The sequence below is a fragment of the Diadema antillarum genome, unplaced genomic scaffold (genome assembly GCF_040938485.1).
Source record: "Diadema antillarum isolate AM-2024a unplaced genomic scaffold, OU_Dant_1.0 scf00000053, whole genome shotgun sequence".
In the NCBI taxonomy this organism is placed as follows: Eukaryota; Metazoa; Echinodermata; class Echinoidea; order Diadematoida; family Diadematidae; genus Diadema; species Diadema antillarum.
This window is the reverse complement of record NW_027270942.1, coordinates 1,687,314-1,713,087: the sequence shown is the minus strand read 5'-3', so window position 1 is coordinate 1,713,087 and position 25,774 is coordinate 1,687,314. Positions and strand designations below refer to the sequence as shown.

Sequence of the window (25,774 nt, the reverse complement as noted above, 5' to 3'; positions counted from 1 at the left end):
GCGCGCTGTGCAGCTGAGGGTTTATGACATAACAAAGGTTTCTAAATTCGGAAATCGGGCGACTTTCAGCACACAATCCTATAAGTACGTATAGAAATCACTGAAATCTCTATGGAAGAACAAGATCAGTGGTGGAAATGAGCTGCATGCTTGGCGGAGGTCTGCGATCTCAGAGTGCTTCTCTAGTTTATTAATTATTATCATTATCTTTTTTTGTTAAACAGGATCAATCGCAAAATATGAGGTGATGATATCATCTGCTTACTCATTTGCATAATTTATCAACTGTTCAAGACCTGTTTGGGAAAATTTGCAAAACTTCACTATTTCATAACTTCCCTAATCTCAATCCTATTCTGATTTAATTTTCATTGCTGTGCTTATGAAATCCTACTTTTGTTTCTTTTAGACTAACTTCTAACAGGTCCGTAATTGCCATTTCATTCCCCCTCTTACCTACACAGGGAGAAGACAAAGAGTGAACATGGACGTCTCTTAATTGCATCAATCAGTTTGTTCTCTTCCAGTCTTGGGACAGATTACCCCATACAGTATCATATGACTGATTTTTTGTTCATACCAAAATCATCATCTTATCAAGCTACTTGTCATCTACATGATATACAATACACAATGGCCACATTAAAGGCACGGTATATGTACAGTGTAGCTTTGATTGGGTTGGGGATTGAGGTTTTAATATTTTGCAAGATAATTACAAACCACACATATGAAAAATCATAGAGCATACCATTCTTAGAGGAATTAACAGTTTATCTGGTGAAAACACCCTCAATCCCCATCTAAACCAAAATTGTATATTCCTTTAATCATCAGTGGTATAATCATCAACATTATGATTTATTCCACTTTTCACCATTATTATCATTACTGACATCACATTCATTGCCAGTCTCATCACCATTTTAGGAAGGTCTTCATTATGTTCTATATGAACCATTCAAAATCATATTCATGGTTTGACGTTGTTTGAAATGCCAGTATTAAACATATCTCTCAAGATGGACACCCTACAACAAATTAAATTTAATCTTTGTGTGTGCAAAAAGTACACATGGTTAGAATTGTGTAAGATTTATCACAGTTATTAAGACTGACCTTTGATTTCAAGCTCTGTAGGACATCAAGATATATGGCCAGCAGAGAAGAGCTAAGGTTGGCTACCAGTACACCATGCAACCACTGGGTCAACTTGGGGTCCTGTGTGCAAAAGCAATGTTGTCGTTGTCATTTATGCAAACAAGTTTATGGGCATGCAATGTACATTGTATTCAATGGTGAGTGCATATTGAAAAAGGTGCAGCAGTTGATTCATTTCAGGTGACAGTACCATCACAACACAAGCTTTTTATAGTGAGTTTGTTATACCAGATCAGTCATTATAATAATTTATGTAAAAACATCGAAGGGCCTGGTCACATCCTACATTCTTTAACCCCCAGTTGTATCATACTGTATACGCCACATATTTTTTGAATTTCTTTCTGAATTGGGTGCTATTCGTGAATTTAAGAACATGCAAAAAACATATTAACTCTCATCCCAACACGATATGTGACATGCATGCACACAAGGACATGTACATGTACAGGTACCCAGCACACAGTACATGAACAAAGGTGTGTGATAATACTAAACTCTGTGACTGTGAATGTATCCACTCACTAACTTTTAGAATTGTTGGGAAGTCAGTCTTGTAAAAAAAAAAAACACAACAACAACAAAACACCAACAAAACAACAATTAACAACAACAACAAACAAACAAACAAACAACAGCAACACCTTGCTAACTATGGCTTATAGAGTATCTACATGTATGCTTTGTTTATAGAATTCTTTTTTTCTCAAGTATGGTCTGTGTACAGGCTTACAACATGTTCTCCATTTCTCACTGCCACAGCAAGGGCAGTAATGAAATATCAGTCACATGACATACATAGAGAAATGTCCATACTGTATGTTTAGGGGACAAAAAAGAAAAAGCCAATGCCTGCTACAATTGCACATCATGAAGCAACAGAAACACAACAACTTACCCATCCTACTGATGCCAGCGTACGCCTTACCAGCTTTGCACATTTGTCTACGTGTATTCTTCTCTTGACTGGCTCGTTGGGTAACTGTAAAAAAACAACAAAAAAAACAACAGTTTGTTACTAGAGCTTAAAAAACAGAAAAAAAAATACACAGCCAATGAATTGGTTTCACCTCACTACAGTTCAGATTTCTCTATCAAAAGTACCTAATCAATCAAATCTACATTGTAAAACTACGTAGGCATTTTCATGTCTGATTCAACTTCTCAACTTCTTGATCTTTTCCATGGTGCATTACTGGAATATGTATCCCAACCCCCCCCCCCCCCCCCCACATGCATGCATTTTAAGTGTACAGTGTACAAACCATGGATATGTGATATCTCAAAGAGAGCATAAGAGGTATGAAGTCCAAAAATTTTACACATTGTACTAGGTCCATTAATCTTTAACTACATGTACACATCTGTAACTGCTACAAGCAACACTATGACTAGCTTTTGTGATAAGATATGGCAGAATCTACCTGTACCTGAATGAGAAAGATCAAGGATTTACTTTTGGTGTACATTGTACAATCGAAATCATGTTTACACAGTATTCTGATCAAATACTGCCCTTTGATGTGATCTCAAAACAGCTGTTTCAGTCATATATTAAAGCATTGCTATGGCAACCAAAAAAACAACAACAAACAAACAAACAATTGACACTTTTTAATAAACAATACATAAATTATATGACACTTTTTCTGTAAAGGAAGCAATTACAGCACAGACCAATGTGTGTTTCATCATGTCAGCTAAGAACTGGAGAAAGTTTGCTCCACAAACTTTACATTGCAATGGACCAATCAAAGGGCCTTTTGTAGGTGAGCGTAGTTTATCCCAATATGAAAATGCTGCAATGACGGGGTAATTTACAAATATGCGACATCAGTTGCATCATCCCACAAAACAACTCACTCTTTGATGGTCATGAATGAGAGACAGATTATATAAGGAAATGTGGACAATTTTCGCAGAGGTAAGGACACAATCTGTGACTGCGCAGGGATTTCCCCTGCACTTTGGTGAAAATTGCAGACGTCAACACCACCACAACAGTAGTTTTGTTTCCAAGGTGACTAATAACCACAATGAAACACACACACACACACACACACACACACACATACATACATACACACACACACACACACACACACAGTTTACTACATACAATTGTAATTGCCCTGCAGAACAAATGTGCTTTACAATTTGAAAGCTTGACCAGTTGCTTGAAATCCTGAAAGTTGAGATATCATTTGTTTTATCACCTTTCCCATAAAATCTTGTGTACAATAAAATAAACCAATTTTCAAAACATTCTCATTTATGCAAGGTCCCCAAGTACATGTACTTTGTAAGTGCTTGCCATACACTTTGTACACATTTGTACTTGTCAGCTGTAGGCACTTCTTGCACACACTGGTATTCATATCTGATATCTGTACTTGCATAAAGTGTGAATACCAACTTTCTACTTTTTACATCAACAACTGACATTGCAAATTCACCTGTAATTCTTCTTTGCACTTTGCATTTCTACACAACATAATCACATTGCTGTCCACTTGGACAAAACTTCTAAGACATTTGACTTTCACAGTTGTCAAGTCATCAAAAGAAATGTCTTCCAGGTTTTTTTTTTTCTCTTTTTCTAGCTTCCACCTTCATAATATGACCATTGGACATTCCTCTCTGAAGTTCTGTGTACAAAATGACATTTTGGCCAAAATTCAACAACCTCTGACACGAACATAACAGAGGATTTGCCCTTAATCTCCTCAGCACATCTACAACTACTCCTTCTAGTATAAAGTAGCAAATCTGGGCCAAATATCAAGAAAACCTACTACACAGCTTCTTACATATCATGAAAACAGGATGTGTGGCATGTGGCTGACAAGCCCTAGACAGAGCCTCTAGCATCCTTCCTGAGCGGTGACATAGAAAAAAAAGGGAAAAGGAAGAAGGAAGTTTTCCTTCCTTACTTCACAACTTGAAAGTTACCGAATACGGGCAGTCAATAATTTCTTTTGAAAATCAATACTAACAGTAGGTATAGTCTCTATGGCTATTGAACCACAGCCACAAAGTACACTGGTGGTAAATGCAGAATGAATGGAAACATGAAGGGCCTGTTTACACATGTATATGATTTTTGGCCTAGTGGCTAAGTGTCGTGTTCTGAATGGCAGCCTCCATGATAGCAGCTTGAGACATTTGCAACACTACGATTTATTTTGTACTTTGTACCTTTTCCTTCATTGCTCTGACTGTGACTTATTTACTCACTTAGATTCTCACAACACTCCAAGAATTTCACAAATTACTCTTCGTTAAACCTTCAATGACATCATTAAGATATTAATAGGGGATTTTGATAGTGACATGCCCTTGCAGTCTACAGCGTACATGTAAAAGTGAAACATACCCCTTCATGAGCCAGCCTTGCTAGTCGATTTGCCTGGAAGTGCTTCAGGATCTTGTTGAAAAGCTTGGTTTGCTGAGTCGTCCATCCAGCCCTGAAGTAAAGGCAAAGTAAAGGCAAACAGTCTGAACATGAAGGGTGATTAACCCGTTGAGGATGGACTGATTTTCAATAGACACTTGGTCAAGTGTACTCACAACTCGTCCTCAATGGGTTTAAGTGATGATGATAACAAAATATGCCAGCATGATCATCGTTATGTCTGGTAGGCAACAGTCGAATGACACCATTCAGAAAAGTTTTCAAGCTCATTACAATCTTCAAAAGAAGCTTAAAATTTCTACTTCGTAAGAAATCAGTGTGCTATTGTCATTATTGATCAAATATTTATACTTGCGAACAAATGAACTTTATTTTGTTTTCGTATTAACTAACCTTCAGAATAGCAACCTTTATTTTTTTCATTTTCAAACAAAACAAACCTTCGGAATGACAAACCTTCATTCATTTCAATATTAGCAAACCTTTTGAATAACAATCCTACAAATATTCTGTTTTCAGATTAATGAACCTTCGGAATAACAAACCTACTTTATTTTCGGACTAATGAACCTTTGGAATAATGAACTCAAACCAATTTTTCAATACAGTCCAATCTCTCCTATCTGGCATCCCTTTAAATTTGTATCTGGTTCTCTCTATTATCCGAATGCTATCTCACCATGATTAATTTTGTTTTGCTTGTTTTTTTCTATCTTTTTTTAGCTAATAACTATGGGGAAAGGGGGAATTCCAAACTCAGACAAAGTCCTGCACAAACTCATATGAATTACATAATATTCCCAAAATATCAAGTTCAGATCAAATTTTTGTCTACGTAACATGCATTCAGATATTCACTACCCCCAAATCACAGCAAGAACATGGACAGAAAACTTTTCATTAAAATCAGGGCACGGTACAGGAGACTGTTCACAGAGCAAATTATCTGAAAATTTAGAACACAGACCAGCTGATGAGGATGCGTCATTTTCATCAAAATTGATACAGGTACATGAGTGTAGCTACCATTGGGTAGGCAGCTGCATGTACAGTATTAAACATTGAGTCTCCCATATCTGGCAAATCCCTTATCTGTATGAGGGCCAGTCCCGACATGTCTGGATAAGGGTGCGTTCGAGCACTCTAAAGCGAACCAAAGCGTACCTTACCGAACTGTGCCAAATTTGAAGTGTTCGAGCGCTCAGTCGAGAAAGCATACCTCATATGAGCTATTTTGAGAAAAGGTCATGCATTTTGTAGCAAGAATGTCATCCACCTGGCGCTTGAACTACTTACAGCTGTCCCGAACAAAGAGAATGATGTCTTTGCATAGTGACGTAAAGCGCATGATATCCGCATGCTTTACAGCGAACTTTTGGTACGCTTTTGGAGCACATCGGGAAGTGGTCCACTTTTAGCTCGGTACAGTACAGTACGGTACACTTTAGGAGCGGTCGAGCGCTCCTCTGGCGCGGGTACGGTACGGAACGTTTCGCTTTAGGAAAGCGCTCGAACGCACCCTAAGAGAGGTCAGGCTGTAGGCTGTGGTTCTCATCCAATGATGCGGCACTCTATCTCACCTTGACAATTTGTCCTCCCAGTCCTCATCACTGCGAATGTCGTCCGGGTCTGTACGGGCAAAGTTCACGTAGCGCTCACACTCGTTCATGACAGACTGGGCCTTAGCGAGGTCGTAGGGCATCGGCTGGACGGGGGCGACATCGACTACATCTATCTCGGCATCGGGCTCTCTGCAGTGTATGGAGACAAAGGGACATTCATAGAAAAGGTGTAGGGAAGTCAAAAAGACTTTCATTATCAATACAGTAAAAGTGCTTTGTTTATGAGTGGGAAGTGCACATGCACATATTACAGTGTACACTTATACATATGTACATTGATCGTAATGATGCCGTGATAGTAATCCCTCACAATATCAGAATGTTCCACAATTTCAGATCTCTATCTACTTCATGTGGTAGTACATGTAACAACTCAGCATACTTTCCTGCATTAAAGGTACAGTGTATAGTACATCTCATATGCCTGCAGAAACTGTCAATTTGTGCTCTAAATAGACAGATCTATGCATATTCAAGAAATGTGTACTATAATGCTGTGATAATACAATTTCAGTGTGGTAACACAGAAAACGCAAAATATCAGCCAAAAAGGTACACCAACAGTATTGAAATCGCAGAGCATATAACATATCCAATCATGGTTGTGACATGATGTTTTATAGTTCGCTTTAACACAGATTGGGTCACACCAGCATTCATTGATCTTCTATGCGAGATTTAATCCCATCAAGTTGCTGGGAAATACACTATACTACTATCATAATAATATTAGTGTATTTCTATTGTTATATCTGTTGTAAATTTGTAATTGTACATTTACTCAACGAGTATGCAGCATTTGTAGGATCAGTTGCCTACGTACTGTCATAGAAAGGAAGGCTGCACGCTGGCACTGGTCCCACTGTCCAGACCAGTAAAAAAATCACTGCAGGACCAGTAACTTTTTCAGGAATGGACCAGTAAATATAGGAAAAAACTGGGTACCTAATGATCTAATGGACAGGTAGTAGGACCAGTAAAAAAAAAAAATGGGTTAGTGTGCAGTCCTGCTACAAGCCCAGTAATGTGTATTGCCGGAGTGTGTGTCTACACAGAAATCAATGACCACACTGTAGGACCTACAGGATGTACATGTACAGGTATGTAGTAATGGCATTCAGCATTTCATAATGGCTTGGAGTGCAGTGATTTGATGCAGTCTGCTCAATTATCCAAGCATTATCAACGATCTTTATGGTATGTACAGTACTCTATTCACTTCACGTGAAGCTGCTCCTTTCAAACTATTCAATCGCTGCTTGAAATCCATATCCAGTGAACAAAAGATATGCTTGACTGGCTCTGTAATGTTTGATTAGCTGTCTTGCAGAATGCCACCATGCTTCAAGTACGCATGTATACTGTAAAAGTGGATATTTTCGCGCGACTAATTTTTCACGCTTGGCCATGTAAGAAGATTTTCGCGTGTTTTTAATTCCGCGGAATCACGACATCAACAACTGGAACATATGGCACGCAAAAATATTCGCGTATTTTCATTTTCGCGCTAGCTTGCAGTTGCACGAAATGCGTGAAAATTTCCACTTTTACAGTAAGACAATGAATACTGTACAAGGTTTCTTGATCTGCACATTGTGTACTGTGTACATTAATGTACATGTAGGGCATGTACATCATGCACGTAGGGCCTACATGTACATGTAGGCCCTACAGCGTATCACAGTTGCTCTAAACTCCTCTACACATGTACAGTGTATGCACAACATGCATCCATAATAGTGTAATTCCAAAATAGCAAGCCATATTCGCTTGCAATAAAAGGGCAGCACAATAAGATGCACTCTGATTTTGGTGGCTACCCAAAAAAAAAAAAAAAAATCAAGCCAAGAAGCCCAGGGGTCTATTAATTGTTCACCGGAGTATCTGAATATTGTGAGTTCACCTCCCCAGCATTCTTGCAGGCTATCCGAATACATGGTACAATGTACCTATTGGGGGGGGGGGGGTGTTACAGCCTTCACACACTGGTAATAATATCTGCATGGATGCCATACATAAATGGTGCAGGATGCAAAATGCCATGCACAAAGTTTGTTTGTCTGTGTTGTGAAATGTGCAAATATAAATGTCTTGTGAGAAAACACCCCCCCAAAATAGGGGAATCCCTGCTTTTAGAAGGTACTGTATGTGTAAGCTTTCTGGTACAATGGATTGCTTTCAACCCTATAGGGCTAATGTCACCCCCCGTTTCACACGATAAATCTGCCATGCAAAAAAGGCCTCATCATGAGGTTTCTTGATTTTTTTTTTTTCAAGTCTTGCCCAATTTTTTTAGACCCAATTTTTTATGCCCAGGCATACTGTTACGACCATTTGAACTGCATGTCATCCCCAAGTAATGGGCATTTTAAGTTATCTGTGTACATTTCCTATGGAAAAACAATGCTCTGTCATAAAACTCATAAAAACTGATTTTTCCATTATTATAATTTTGACTGATAAATTTTATGCTAATTATAGCACAATGGTGGTCACTGATAATTTCCAATAAAAAAAGCAAAGAAAAACAAAAGTCAATAAACAAAGATCTAGAATACATGGAAGTTTTTATGATGTACAATTGTGGAATACAAATTGTATGTATACAGACACTCAGACACTCATTGCATTTAATTAATGTTTATTCAAACAAGCTAACTAAAAAATTAGATGTTAGGATCTTAAGATCCTACTCAATAATTCAGGAATTTACTGAATGATTCAGTTGGTTGTATTCAAACAGTTGTACCAACCAATGAAATTGCTCCATACATGTACACCCATTAGCTGTCGGAGTGAATAATGCTCCATACATGTACACCCATTAGCTGTCGGAGTGAGTCATGTACAAATGCAGCCTGACCTTCTTTTGGCGTAATGGCTCTCATTTACGGCTCGACTAGTAGTCTAATGTACTGATGCTCTGCTTGCTCCTGTTGCACTAACTACAATGAGACTTTGACAAAGGCTACATGTAGTTTCACAGCAACAAACAACAGTCATACTGGCTACAATGTACAGCACATTGTATGTATACTGATCAAAGTCTACCAAATGCTGAATTAAGCAGTTTGGAGTTTACAGTGAAATAAATTCTTCTCTTTTTTTTTCTGCTGTATATTTGCACTTCGGCTCTGTGGCATTCGAAATACAAATTGTTGCATAGACAGTAAACACTGCAGGGGCGGATCCAGAAATTATGTAAAGGGGAGGTGCCTTAACAAAATTAACAGGGGCGCATGCCCCCCCCCCCCATTTTTTTAAATTTCTTTTGTTTTCACTAAGAATAAAGAGGGGGCGTGCGTCAGTTGCGTTCCCCTCTGGATCGCCTCTGCACTGTGTATCAAATCCTGAGCTATCAGATATCGGAAGAAAGACAGAAAAAAAAGAAGAAATATTCATTCCAAACAATTAACATTTGCATCAGATATGTGACAAACATAAATCAGATCTTCAATCAAAACATCATAATAGCAAAAAAACAAACTAACCTTTCTCTACCATCAATCAAATCAACTACATGACATTGTATTTGCACAATTGTGTACCTTAACCCTAAAAAGACTGGGGGGGGGGCCTAAAAGGCCCCCCCCCTCAACATTTCGCTTGATTACTCAGCAACACGCAATGCTCTCGCCGCGATGCTCTATGACTTTTTTCTTTCGAGTTTCCCGCACATTTTGACACCAAATTTGTGACGCCCGGGGGTACGGTTCTGAAGTTACATAACTTTTTGTACATGCACTTGAGACCGAAAATGGCTCAAAAATGTGATTTTGTGTACAAAGTCAATACAAATTGAGTTTTATCACATGGTTCATATAAATATGCTTATTTTTACTCTCAATGGCTAAAATCAATTTGTTTTAGTAGTATTATGCTTCAAAAAGGGTCTGCCACAAATTTTGCTGAAAAAAACAACAAAAACAAAAGGTCGAAAAAACAAGGAAATACATAAGAAATTCATAAAACAATAAAATAGATAAGAAATTAATTTTGATATCGAATTTTTTTTCAAGTACATTTGCTAAGAATGCTACAAAGAATATCTAGACCAGAAATGAGCACTTTTGGAGCTTTATTTACTGATTTAGATAAAAAAGTCTGATTTCTCGCATAAATTAGCTCATAATTAATCAAAATAAAATAAAAGAAGACTATTTTGGAAAATTTAAATATACGATCTTGTAGATTACATCACACACTACCATTGTGCAAATTTCCGCGGCGATCGCGCGATCCACGGCCGAGATCTTAAGGGGGGGCCCTTTAGGCCCCCCCCCCCCAGTCTTTCGAGCCACCAAAATAGCCCAGTCTTTTTAGGGTTAAGTTTTAAAGTTTTAAGACTCAGAATTAGTCATATAGTAGATCCAAGTTTGACATGAAATGCTGTTCCAGGTTACCTCTGAGGTACCAAAACTGGTATGGATTTTACAATGTACATGTATACAATGCACACACTGCTCCTGTGACTTTGCTCTTAAAAAAAGAAAAAGAAAAAGAAAAGTTCCTGTATGGTTGCATTAATGACACATGTTCATTGTTACAGACCAGTAAATGCACACTCAGATTTTGTTCTTATTGCCAAATATTCTTCAAATTCATAACATTTGTAGAACCTGAGTACATTCTGAAGGAGAGTCTGAGAATACTCATGCAGCTCAGAGCTGATCAGATTTCTTTTTGACAGAGTGACTAAGACCCCGTTTACAGTGCGAGGCTCGCCGCGGCCGTGTTCAGCCCCGCTTCAGTGTAAACGCGCAAAAGGCCAAATGCGAGGCCAAAATTGGCCTCGCATTTGGCCTCGCTCTAGAGGTGGTCTCGGCCGTGGCCGAGCTGCGGCCGAGCCCTGCCTTTTCTTGGTGTAAACGCAAACTGGGCCAAATGCGCGGCCAATTGCACGGCCAGTTTTAGTCTGGCTTCAAAACCCTCTGCCTCTATCTTTCGCTATTCAGGATATTAACCCCCTCAACGTCGAAAACTAGTATAGTTTATAAGGTCGTTTTGTCCTGCAAAGGATTCTTTCCTTCGGCAAAGGCCTTTGCCCGAATGGTGACTTCGTCGCCACGGAATTCATTTGGCAAAGGGTCTGAAAACCAGACAATACCAAATTGCATTTGTTTACAAGCAGAGCGCCACTACGACAAAATATTGAAAGGTTTGAATCAAAAGCGCGGCCGAGCCCAGCAGTGTAAACGGACAAAATTGCGGGGCTCGGCCGCGCAATTGAGGCCGGGCTCAGCCGCGGCCGAGCCTGGCCCCGCACTGTAAAACAGGGTCCAAGAAAACTACGATTCATGATACTGAGATTTGAAACAAAGCACATTTTAGAGTAAAGACATTTAACTCACAAGTTTATAGAACATCTAGCCAAAAGTTGTGCTCAGAAACAGTTTTTCATTGTTTTGTCAATTTCTCAGAATATGTATTTTTTTTTTGCCTTCTGTCCTTTTTTTTTTTGCAAAATTTGTCGCACACACTTTTTCCAGCTTGTCTACATTAGAATTGATTAATTTTAATGATTAAAAGTTGAAATAATCTCATTTATATCAATTTAACAAAAAACACAATTTGCATTGGATTTGCACACAATATCACAAATTTGAGCTGTCATCGGGCTGACATGCATGTACATGTTCAAAACATGTAACTTCAGCTTTTTCAAAACGGTGTACCCGGGCGTCGTAAATTTGGTCTCAAAATATGCAGGAGACTTTAAAAATGGCACAGCAAAATCTTTGCACATTGCGGAGTCATCACATGAAATGTCAAGGGGGGTGGGATCAATTTGACTGCCCCCCCCCATTAAGATAAGGTTAGGGATCCAATCTCATACAATGTACATACTTTTTTGTATGTATGTTAATGAGGAATTGCCCTTTCAGAAAGAAAAATTCGTAATCACATAAACAATTGACTAGGTTGACCCATTCACCCATGTTGAGTCTTCATGTAAACTGAGGTCATGTGAATTTTTGTTGGTTTTGTGATGCACAGTCACTGATATAATTACGACAAGCTTTGGATTAAGGAGTTTTCCTCTCTACATGTACATGTACATACAGGTTTGTACGTACCTTGTACATGTACATATACAGCTTCATGGTGCTTAATAGAAGCTCAGATGTCTTCAGGTAAATGCTGTAGGAAGTACAGTAGTACGTAAATCAATGGTGGATCCAGGTGGGGGTGCACCAGGCACACGCCCCCCTTTACTTTACAGTGTATGTTAAAACAAAAGAAATAAAAAGAGAAAAATGCGGGGGGGGGGGGGGGGGGGCGTGCACCCCTTTAATTTTGTAAAGGTGCCCCTCTTTACAGAATTCCTGGATCCGCCCCTGCTAATACACGTACAAAAACAGCACACCGTATGGTACTATGTTATTAATGCTCCACAAACAAGTTCTTTATGTACGTAGTAAATTCTGTCACTGATTATCACTGAGATTCCCCACAATGACATCACTTGGGAAAGGGGGAAAACCCATTCAGTGACCCATTTCTGAACCCTACCCACTCCCCGCAGACTTGTTTGAAGGAGACTTCTGCATGATTTTCAGACTTTAACATTTGAACAACTACTGTATAACTTGGTTATTCTGGGTACACTTACAGAGTTTCGTAATGCATCAGATACATGTAGTGATTTGGATGAGGAAAAAGAAAGTTTTCAAAATCTATTATAACACATCACAATGAAGAAGGATGATGACAAAGCAGATTCAGCATAAAAATGCATGAGAGGGGGCTTGAGGAAGCAGAACAAAAGAATGGAACAGGTGAATTGTTAAGCACTGCAAGCAGTATTGTAATGGAATTACATTGTACATTGTTACATTTCTGAAATACGTGAGCCTCTATGTCATCATCCTTGTTTAGTGTACATGCACTTTGTTTGGGGTTTTCCAGAGTATTGGTTTCTCTGCTTAAGGACCAAATCTATACACGTAGTGCTCTGTCAATTTACACTCTGTAAGGTGTGAAATTGTACAAATCATCTGGACAATTTCCCCTTTAATGCACACTCGGGGCTTTGCACCAGTGCACATGTACATGTACATGTACTTGTACAACTTGCACATTGTGTACTGTATACAATGTGTTCACAAATAGAATATAATTCCACCACAGGGCCCATGATGAACAGTACATGTACATTGTGTGTACTTAACTTGCTACATGTATTTACAGTATAATAACCCATTGAGGATGGGCTGATTTTGCTACAACAAGCACAGAGATGCCAAGTTCAAAAAACTTTTATGAGTGAGAATTTTATGACTCGGCGTCTCGGCGCTCGCGCGCATGCGCATGCGAATGAGGAGGGTGTCCCCCTCCCATGGTAGGGAGCTTTTTAAAATTATTAGCTCTTAATGATGCGATCTGGTGCATACTTAAGTGACTATTTTTTACTAATTTTGAAAGGCAAAAGGGAAATATACAATTGTACCTTCAATTGCAACTATCACTTTAATCTTTTGAGCTATGCTCCTTATTTTTGGCCCAAATTGCAGACTTCACCAGATGCATGAGAAAAATGGGTGCCATGCGTGAGATCGTGAGACAGACCCTAAATGCTTGAGTCTCACGCAGAATGCGTGAGACTTGGTAGCTCTGCAAGCATTTCCCATAAACACTTGCCTGAGTATACTTGGGACTCGTCCTCGACGGGTAATATGCAGTGCATAGGCGCTTGCATTATCACAACTCCACATTGTGAGAGTGAAAGAAAGGAAGGAAAAATGTCCACTCACTACCGGTACATCAGGCTAATGCAATGTGCATGTACATGTTGTGTGTAACGCTTTTCTGTGTTCAACATAAACAAGATTCACATCATTACAGCTGATATCATGCTATTACGCTATATCGTCGCTGGGGCGACGAGACCTCGTATGATCTACAAAATGTCAAATGTTCAGGAGAGCCAAAAAACATGGCGGCCAAAGCACTGTGGCAAATGGGATAGCCTTTCCTTTGACATGCCGTGGTGGCTTCATTTTCGGAGTAAGACAGTTGGGATTTGGACAGGACATCGCTTAACCCATTATTTGCCCATTAATCCAAATAAGTCATTTTCACCAAAATTGCAGATACAAGGTCTTGTCAACCCAGCGACGATACATACTTGTAAACTCATACATTAAAGCTTACTGCACATAACTTTCCACAGCAAAATTTGGGCCCATTGCCCATATTTTGTTATAAAGGACAAGTCCACCTTCATAGACATGTGGATTGAGTGAATGCAGCAATATTAGTAGAACACATCAGTACGAGTTTGAGGAAAATCGGACAATCCTTTTTAAAGTTATTAATTTTTTGAGTTTCTGCTTGGTCACTGCTGAATGAGAAGACTATTACAGCTTGTGATGACACATGTGTACATTAACAACACAAAGAAAATATAAAGAAAATTCAGCATATTTTCACTTTTCTTGCAGAATAAAAAAACGCTTGCCTTGCCTCTTTCAGAAGGCAAGGGGGAATAATATTACATCAGGGACAAGTCGAGGAATTGTGCACTTTTTCCAAAAAATACAATTAGGTAAAATTCTCTTTATACTTGTATTTCCCTTTATCGTTCGATGCATGTGACATCATAAACGGTAGTAGTCTTCTCATTCAGCAGTGACTGTGCAGATACTTTAAAAATTCATAACTTTTAAATGGATTGTCCAATTTCCCCCAAACTTTCACTGATGTGCTACTACACGTAATATTGCTGCATTCACTCAATCCACATGATGTGATATGGTGAAGGTGGACTTGTCCTTTAAATATTTAACAAACTCTATATGCAAAATATTAGCGAAGTTTTTATATTTGCAAATTTTGTGAGTCAGGTGCTATTTGCATATTACGCAAAAATATTGACTATGATCCTGACATACATGCGACCTGCACACATACATATGTATATTTCTCCATTCAGTACTGTACTCCACGATCATGAATTTAACTAGTCACAAAATAGTTGGGAAGTCCGTTTCTCATATAAATTAGACCAACTATTTACCCATTGAAGACGAGTCTCGAGAATACTCAGGCAGGTGTCTGGGGGAAATGAGTGTTATAGCAAAATCAGTCCATCCTCAATGGGTCAAATATGGCATACACAGTAAATATCACAGGTCTGACAGTGAAACCCCCCCCCCCCCTCCCACCCCCCATCCTGACCTGATGGAGAGGCACAAACCCTCAAAAGAGAGTTCAAATTCATCTGTGCTATTTTTATTCTTTCCCTTTAAGAGGCAAAAGCTGGGGGTGGGGGGCTAGACATCAGCGCCCCCCCCCCCATTCCATAGTCCCTGTAGCTTTCCCCTAAATCTCCAGCGTACATATTAAAGTCATTGAAACAAAAGTTAAGCTACAAGTACAAGTTGTACTTGTATTGTCTTCACATACCCTACAATGTACAACCAATCAAGTCAAGGGAAAGTTGTTACAGAAGTTATCATCTTGTACCTCTAAATTTCACTACACAGAGTATCCTTTATTGGAGAAGATTATACATAACTGTTCAATTCATCTACTTTGCAAAATTGAAATCAGAAAGAAATGTCGTATTTGAAAACATGCATAGTTCTCCTCCAAAATCTGTACATTGTATATTGCTGATTACTCATAAGTTCAGCAATCACGAAGCCTTTGTAAATTTTGCAATCAAACCAAACGATCAAATATGAATGAGACGGGGATGAAATGTGAGAACTATATAAATTCATTCATCTATTTATTTCTGCTCCATCTTATAAAACACTAACAATAAAAAGTAAGAAAATAAGATAAAAGCATGCAGCACAAAAACGGAGAAAGGATATTCTGGGAATTGAAGGCATATTGGCATATTTGGCATATACGTATGGTACACAGACAGCTTTTTGATTCTCAATACTGACCAGCCCTGCCTGACCATGGTTTACATGACCATGACAGCCGCAGTGCATGCACTCTCCCACCCATCACATTATGTTTCTTGTGCAATTCATCATGCTTGCGCCTCATCAGTCAAACTCTTGAAAGCAAACAGTTTTGTCAGAATCATGCCCTGCACTTGGAAAGAAAAAGACACAGATAATTTGGAAGTCACCTCATTCCTCAGAACTCTGCCAATACGTGAATTCACCTCTTCTTCCATACCTTCTTTTTCTTCCTGTTCTTGGCCAGCGATTGAAACAATTTTCAAGAAAAAAAAAAATTGATATTTGCAATGAATAAGTTATGTATGTGTTGTCCCACAGATAAATGGCTAAAGTATTATGGAGTATTCATACCCCTTTAGTTTTACACTACAGTCCAACCTTGATTATATGGCCATCAATTAACCAGATTCTGTTATCTGGATGTGGACTGGCTGACATTTTTAATGTTTTCATGTAATTTTCGGTGTCAAATCTCACTCAAAACAAGCAGGGAGTGAAACAGACTCACGAAAATGGACATAACACAATCAACACTTTGCTTTCAAAGCAGAGATTATAGAGATTTGTAGTTACAGCTGTACATGTAACAGCCAGTATCTGAGACCCCTTTATCAGCAGTGTTATGGTAAATGCGGACAGCTGCTACATAGGTATCAAGGGAGCAATTATTGTTCCCTTTATTATTATAATACTGGCACTTGTTTAAAGCCTGTTGCTCTGTCACAATGGTATTAGAGCATATCTCTCTTATCCGGCCAAATTGCTTAAAATACGAATATAAATCTGGATACCCGCCGGGCTTGACATGGCCGGTTAATCAAGGTCAACTGTATGAGAAGAGGCAAAAAGTGGCAGGCACTACTCACACATGGTTACGCTTTGAAGGCTGCAGACGCAAAGCTTTGGGGACAAACAGCATGCGGGCTGGCTTGGCATGGCTGGCGTTGGGATGCGAGTTCCAGGCCCTGGAGTACGAATGGTCCAGCATGACCAGGTCCGACTCCCGATAGTCCCCGCAGAGCTGGGAGAGAAAAGATGAACACAGCCTGGAGCGGAGTCCATGGTCCGGCGTAGAAGACTCGGACATTCTGGCAAGATTGTCTCATCAGACACACTGTACCTGACTTTGTAACCTGAGCAAAAAATAAAAACATTGCACCAATAAAAGCACATTTAGACTGAAGATACTCCACCATTGAATTGACCTCACATTGTGATATACTCTGTCATTGCAGGTCTACATTTGCTGAACACAATGTACAGTTGCATTGATTGCTTTTAGGCAAACTAAAACTTCCAGCCCTAATACGATATTTAGTGTAGATACACACACATAAATTTCAGAGACTCCAACTCTCCCGCTGAAAGGCCATTTTGCAAAATTTCCCCTTCTCCCGCTTGAGATTTAACTTTCTTACTTACTGCCATCGTATGTTGAAAAATAAGCCTTAGATAGCACGAGAGCATGTAGAACCCTACAGCTTTCAGGGCCCTTAAGCAGGCCCTTGACCCTGGCCGCAAAGAACTTTGCGCTTCATGCTTGTGATGCACACATCAACTTGGCGTCTCCCATTTGCTAGGGGTTTCAGGCTGGAGAATCTCTAGATCAAAAGGTGCTTGGGGTTGGAGTCTCTGACATTTAAAAGCAACATACACAATGCAAGCTGGGGACAAAATGATACCACAACAGTGTACTGAACAGGGGCGGATTCAGAAATGCCGTTATGGGGAGGGGCCTTTACAAAATAAAAGGGGGGTGGGTGCATGCACCCCCATTTGTTTTCTTTTTATTTCTTTTGTTTTAACCAAAAATAAAGAGGGAGCGCGCGCCTGGTGTGCCCCCACTGGATCTGCCTCTGCTGAAGCCTACAATATACCTAGATGACAAAGTCTCCTTCTAAAGGACACCTGAAACTCACTATACAGTACATTGTACATTCAATACATGTGTATAAAACTGTAACATGAAGAAAACTGTACACAATTAAGTGGAAAAAAAAAAACCCTCACAATAATACAAAGTAGAACTACAACTTGTACTGTACATGTCTGCATTGCCATCGGAAATTCCTACACATGTACTATGCACATATGTAAATGTACATGGTCCATATCTGCTCACACAGCAAATCAGCAGACCGAGACCTGTGTGACCTCTCACAAATATCGACTACAATGTACATTGTAGTAGCAATGTTGAACGTGCAGTAGCATGCAGTCCCCAACATCTGATGTACAAATGTACTACTATTGTACGGTGTATGTACATGTATGTCTACAACCTAATACTGAAGCATATCTTGCTACATTTGTAGCATACATGTACTTTTGTAATGCACTGCATTGGACAACCGTACACTGTACAATGTACATACAAATTGTATGTGTGGAAAGATACTGTAGATCAATGGCATACATCCATTGTATGGATCTGGACTAGAGTAGCGGACCCAGTTTGCGGCAGGTTAAGGCCTTTTCAAGGGTATTTAGCAGTATTCTGGTAAAACGGACAACAGAAATATATATATATATATTTTTTTTTTTTTTTTATTGGAAGAGGTAACAAAGGCCTCTTGATACTGCATAACAATTTTGTATGGTGGACAATTACCCTAGTCATAATAATCAATTTTATGCAGAAAATTTGCAACCACCAAGAGGACCCGGTTTGCGGCAGGGGGTCCAGTTTGCAGCACCCCACACAAATATGTCCCCTGATTTCTTCAAACATTAAAATTTTGCAAAAACAAAATATTTTTTGATAGTCCAACTACAGTATTGTAGTTTCAGCTTGTTAGAACACTTTATTTGGATTCATTATCTCGATCCTTCACGAATTCATAGTTTTTCAAGATCGCATGTATTTCATCAATTTCCACCCATTTTGACATACAAAATAGCGCTACAGTGTATGTGTGTAAATCCCATAGGGGTGCCGCAAACCGGACCCATCCCCGACATTTTGGTCACTGTTGCAATCCTCAAAACTGACAAAGGAAATGAATTCTAGAATATACACACAGTTTCCATGCGATACACAAGGAATCCTTACCATGCCAGGCCTCTTTTGATAGTAAGATTTTGTATAAAGATACAAACAAGGGATGATGGTGGTTGTCTAGCAACAGAACAGAATCTTAATGATTTGTTAAGAAAGTCATGCTATTTTAAAAACAGAGTGACACAGACGGTTTAAATTAGAATTATTAAGGCCATCATCCGAGTTATTTCATGATTCTGGATATCAAAATAAAGCTCTTCAGTTGCTCTTCAAGTAAAACAATTTAGAAAAATAAAACCCTTCTACTTTTGAAGATATGGTTAGATATTCCTAGGGGTGCCACAAACTGGACCCCTGCAGCAAACTGGTGCCCCGACTCTAGGCAGTTGTAGAAAATCTTAGCAAATCTAGGTAATATTGCCTTATAGTAGACTTGTACCTCCCCAAAACAGCAAAACAGATGTGTGCAGAAAAACACAGAAATGTTTTGAGGAGGGGGGCTGAACAGAGCTGATATGTAAGCTTAATCTAGGGGCTAGCACTTCCACTAGCATTAGCACTGTACTTGAAAACACCCTATACCCTACTGATGAAACTAGCCAGCCACTCATACTGTGACTGTGATGAATTGTCAGTGATGCCTGATGGGTTTGTATTTACATGTTGACCGAAAGATCGGTCTGTATCTGTCCGTCGGGGAATGTTCCACGGAGACTGCGTCTGGCTTCACGGATCCCCTCCGTATACAGACCGAAGTCAATGATTGCGGCTCCTGTGTGGAGCAGTCGCGCACAGATCAAACGTTACGATAAACCAAATTTCAGACAGCTTTTTTACATTCAAACAAGTATGACATGACATGACACATTATGCAGCAATATTTGGGATAAATTTCTCACATTGTGCAATCGAAATACTCACATAACCTCGGTTATAATGCAGAAATTTTATCGATATCGCAACATCGCCGTTCGCGAGCAGTAAGTCGCCATTTTGAATCTGTAACAATTGCTAAGCCAATCACATGCGAGGTACGTGTTTTAGTAAAACAAACACGTAGAAACTACCTCGCATGTGATTGGCTAATAGATTCATAGTGTATGTTTCTGCAGTTTGAATGTGACGACGCGACAGGCTGTGTTTTACGTTGAAAATTCTCCTAAAATGTTGGATTATTCATTAATCTGGTGAGTGTAACGTATTCATAAAAAAATAAATTCACCATACAAGCTTAAATTTGCCGACCTAGGGCCGTGAATTAGACGCAATCGAGAAGGGTGAGGTACCTCACCCAATTTTCCATAGAGACAGTGGTTAAGAACATCCACACAGCAATGGGTACTGCAACCTTCCGTCTGTCTACGGGGGACAGCGTTAATGGCAAAATATAAAAGAGTCCTCCGGACAGACGGATCTTTCTGTCTAATTTACATGTAGCTTATGTTCCTCTTCTTCTTTCAGCTCCGTTATACTTGTAAGTTGTATTTGCAGGTTGTATTTGTATTTCATGTGTAACACTGTGACTATTAAAAAGGTTAGTGACAAGACAGAAAAAAAAAAAAAAAAACATACCCCACATTCAAACGTAAAAACTTGCCAAGACCATTTATATCAATATATGGCACGGGTATTAAAAGACTGAGACAAGCAGTGACATTAGAAGTGAAATCTAGAGCTACATGTATAGTATACACTGTGACTTGTAAGTATAATAAATTTACTGTATCTACATGTAGTATGTAACGTTAGTCGTAGACGTAGGCCCGTAATTTTGGTACAGCTGTATTTAGGATTGTTAAATTACACGACATTTGTGCCACATTTCAAGGTCATTACAAGTCACCAAATCCTGTGATCTGTGAATCACAGTATCTCACTTTTTCTTTAAGCAGAACGTGCATGTTTATACAGCTACCCCTGCCCGGCTCCCTACTCACACAGATCTTATAATATCACATGTAAAAGTTTAGACCACTGCTCATTATGCTGCGTGCACCAAGCAAAAAAAGGAATTCCCACACAGATGTGTATGCATGGGACAACAATAACGGGTTTATAGATGTAACATTCACAACATGTGCAGGGCTACCTGAATTGGCTTAATTAAAGACCGTTGAATTTATATGCCCAAGATTTTGGCACAATATTAACATGGAATGAATCAAACGGGGTTCTCAATCATACGCATGAAATGAAGATACCTTGTTCTATGTTTGATCCTCGTCGGCGCGGCGCGGCGTTTACACCCGTAGCATGGCGCTAGCATGTGGATGTACGTACCGCGTAAACATTCGAGGTACTAGTAATCGACGTATGTGTATCATGCACGTATGCAGCGCGAAAGCCGGCGTGCACGTGTGTCCGAGGCCGTTCTCGCGCGGGCGCGGACCTTCTGTAGCGCGGACCTCTCATTCGCTCAGAAAATCCATAATCGTCACCACGGAGCTCTACACACACGTGTGATCATCACCTCCCCCCCCCCCCCTCACGTTACTGGCTTGTAATACATTCTTTGATTTTACTAGTTGTATAGTTATTTAGTGTTGTTAATTGTGATACTAAAAAGGGATAATAGAAAAATATAAAATTGATAGATTTATCAGATACTTTGCTTGGCAACACATAGGTGACTCACGAGTCTGTCTCTAATCTGCAAAATGAAAAGTGTGTTGGGTTTTTTTTTTCCCCCCGATTTTGTGCAGATACAATGGATGTTTGTCCCCATGACAATAATGACTATTATAGGATGAACATAACAGTTACTGAAGTTTTCATTATGCAATCAATGAACTGAATTTGAAACCACAACTGTAGGTCGTTATATGTTTTTGTTTTTCCATAATCTTTTATTGATTCCATATTCAATACAATTTCATGATAAATCGAATCATACGTATTACAGAATCCACGATTTAACAAAACACAATTATAATGAAATCAAACCAAGCTGTATTTTCAGCAGGAACAGTGCATTAGTAAAGAAAATACAATTCACCGAGAAAAAAAAATACACTACTTACTTGCTTTCATTAAAATCAAATGGAGCTGTCCTTATATGTTATAATCATATGTGACAATAAACATCGATTGCAATTTTCCTTATTTTGCCATATTTCTCATCTTTTTTCTGTTTTTTTTTTAACATGGGCTTTAAAACTCAGTTCAGCTAATGAATGATAGAATGCATTTCCTCGCAATAAGTTGCAGAATAATGAATATCATGTTTGGATATCGCAATCGAAGATGTACAGTCTGTGATGACATTATTAATTGATCCCCTTTGCAGTCTTATCTGCAATTAAATAAAGTAATTCAAAACATGATAGATAGGCCCTACGGTTAAAAGCCTCGGTTACATCGGAGCCGAATCACCTGCGAATCCACCCGAATACACGTATTCGAGTGGATTCGGGAGCATTCTGTTCTCCCTCCCCGAATGGGCGAAAATTCGGGAGGGATTCTGGAACATTCGTGGAGGGATTCGGCTCGTTTTGAATCGTTTCGAAATGTTACAAACCAGCCGAATACCCTCAAAACTACTCCCGAATGTGGCCCCGACAAATTTCATTCGGCCACATTCAGATGCATTCAGATGGAATTCGGTTGGATTGGGGGAGGCATTCGGGACATTCTGGGCAGATTCGGACCTATTCGTATCATCAGGAGGAGTAACGGCCCGAATCATCTAGCCAAATAGACCCGAATATCACGAATAGAGCCGAATCTGCCCAGAATGCCCCGAATGCCTCCCCGAATCCATCCGAATCGTTACTCTCTAAAAAAAAAAAATCGAGTGAAAATTTTCACTCTAAAAAGAGTGAATATAAAAAAGAGTGAATTTCGAGTAAAATTGGAGTGAATTTTGGGTGAAAATGCTCATTTTCACTCATTTTGGAGTGACGTCAGGGATCACACTCCAATTTCACTCGAAATTCACTCTTTTTTGTATTCACTCTTTTAAGAGTGAATATTTTCACTCGATTTTTTTAGAGAGTACCCGAATACAGAGGAGAATACAGGCGAGTGAGCCAGAATACGGCCAGAATAGCAGCCGAATAGGTCAATTGAGTGGCCAGAATGACCCGAATAGCCTCGCGAATATAGCCATATTGGCGATTTTGATTGGGGACCTGTTTGGAACCTATTCGTCTCTGATTCGGGGAGCTCCCTCGCCTCCCCGAATCAGAGACGAATAGGTTCCGAATCCACCGAATCCATACGATTCAGGCCATATTCGGGCAGAATCGGTATAATTTGGCTCTGGTGTAACCCAGGCTTTAAAGAGCAGACAGGACAAAAAAAAAATTAAAAAACTAAAGCACAAATACCAAAGCATAGCAACTTGACATGACTGTTAAATGCCAATGTATACAAGTTGCTCTATAAAAAAGGGAAAAAAATTGATGTCTTACTATTGATCGTCTTGATGAAGTGTTTGCGCTCTCTCACATAATTACTATTATTTGCCTTGACCAATGAATATCACATTCAATGGAGAAGAACAAGAAATTATTAATTAATGTATTGCTTTGATTATTTACCTATTCAGTTATTTATAGTTACTTGTCTACTTCTTTATTCAATCATTCATTATAAGTTAGAAACCACTCCGACATTAGCACTGGACCTTTTATCACTACAGTTTGTGAATAATAGTCTCACAATGGTTACGGTGGTCCGTTTGAATTAATAAACGAGCGAGTGTTTGTCCATGTGTGGTGGGTCCAAGGTATTATTTCCAACGAGGTAGGCTCCTACATGTATACGAGGAGTGCTCGCCTAGACCTCCTTGGTACAGTCCGACCTCTCCTATCCGGACATGTCGGGACCGGATCTCATCCGGACAAGGGATTTGGCCGGATATGGGAGACTCAATGTTTAGTACACGCAGCTGCTTCTATACCCATTTGTAGCTACATGTAACCTTTTGCAGGTACCGTACGCTGAAACTCTTTCTTTGCTATCAATGAATGATATTGAATGTCTGAATGAATGCTATGCCCTTTTAGATAAAATTTGACGTGAATGTATATCAATAATGTTGAGAATAGTATGTAATTCATGTGAGTTTATTTGGGAATTTTGTTTGAGTTTGAAATCCCCCTTTCCCCGTGCCACGTCGAGATTGAGTCCGGATATTAGAGAAATCCGGATAGAGACAGGCCAGATGGGAGAGGTCGGACTGTATTACCAACCTGCGTTATGCAGATGATGGCTCTGGTTGCGCGCTCTTACAGTGTAGATGGATGAATAATTCTTGCTGGAATGTGTGAAAGTGGACAGTGAGGAAGCAGGTTTGTCTCTCCTGACATACAAAAGACGAAAGGACAACCCCAGGGTGACGATAGCAATGGGGGGGGGGGGGTGAATGCTTTTAATTGAGTGATGTCCAACAATGGGAGCAACGACACCACCGAGATAGTCTTCGGCGTTGCTTGGGTACTTGCAAAGGCGACAGTTATCGGCCTGGTTCCTGTTTTGAAGGATAGGCCGAGTGTAAGCCAGCGGACAAGGGTCGCGGACGTCTTCCTCGGTCACTCGTGTTCCCGATTGATCACCTACGGCGTCGAGTCATAGAAGCTAACAATATCTGTCAGGAAAAGAATAAAACAAAATTCGTAACTGGTGATTCCGCAGACTGCTGATAATCAGCTGGACAGGGTATTGACAGAGAGAAGACCAACGACTATATATATTGCAGCTGTATGAGAAAAAACAGATTGGTGAAAACTGGAATGCGATGAAGTTCTGCGACAAACTGAAACTGCAGTACCTTGGCTATGTCATGAGAGCAGAATGATTTGTGTCTGATTTCATCACAGGGATATGGTTTTTGGGCCGGCAATGAACGAGGGTGATAGATGATGTGGCAGCTTTGACTGGAATGAGGCGCTCCACTGCTGTCCAGGCCACAAAAGACATGGAGCTATGTACAGACATATTGTGCGTCGAGCCACGGTTGCTCAGCCCTACTGAGCCATCCCGCATCCGTCGCACCGACGATTGCTGTTGGGTTATACAATAATGCCAAATAATGCAGCAGTACTCAATATAGTATGGGAAGAACTGTGAACGGAACTGCTATAAGTGCCACCGAGAGGCCGAAATAATTTTTCGCTTTTTCGGGTTACAGAAAGTGAAAAGGCAAGATCTGAGATCTCATCTTCCCGACTTCTCGGTCCGAGAAAGTGAGAAGGCAAGCTATTGTAGATCTCGTATTCTAGACATCTCGGGTGGGATAATAAAGGCAAGATAACTATCTTACCTTTTCGACTTGATAATCTCAGAAGCCGACCTGAGATCTTGTCTTTCGACTCTTCGTGTCCAAGAAGACAAAAAAGCCAGGCATAAATATGAGGTTCTTTGTATTCTTGCCTCCTCGGACCCCAGGAGGTTGAGGAGACGAGCTTTCATACCTCACCTTCTTGCCTTCTCGGACCCGAGAAGTCTAGAAGACGACATTGTGGATCTCGCCTGGTCGCCTTCTCGGACCTGAAAACGTAAAAAGTGAGGAATTATCTCGTCTTCTCTGTCAGTCGATGGCACTTACTGTATAAGCTTCGGTAAATGTATTTGACACAAACGCTTTAATACAATTAGGTCCGGAGCATATATTTCAAATCTCATGAAACAAGGATATTCGACTTTT

The 25,774-nt window shown here is 39.7% G+C and overlaps 1 protein-coding gene across 1 annotated transcript in view; it reads right to left on the bottom strand.

Moving 5' to 3' along the window:
- LOC139715646 (uncharacterized) overlaps positions 1 to 17,249 on the bottom strand; it is a 29,558-nt gene extending 12,309 nt beyond the window's left edge. Inside the window, exons 1-5 of the mRNA XM_071627204.1 lie at positions 16,991 to 17,249; positions 6,157 to 6,327; positions 4,538 to 4,628; positions 2,060 to 2,143; positions 1,120 to 1,221 (exon numbers count right to left, since the gene is read on the bottom strand). Coding sequence (XP_071483305.1) covers positions 1,120 to 1,221; positions 2,060 to 2,143; positions 4,538 to 4,628; positions 6,157 to 6,327; positions 16,991 to 17,211 — 669 coding nt within the window. The 5' untranslated portion in view covers positions 17,212 to 17,249. The remainder of the gene's footprint in view (positions 1 to 1,119; positions 1,222 to 2,059; positions 2,144 to 4,537; positions 4,629 to 6,156; positions 6,328 to 16,990) is intronic.
- Between the last annotated feature and the right edge of the window lie 8,525 nt (positions 17,250 to 25,774).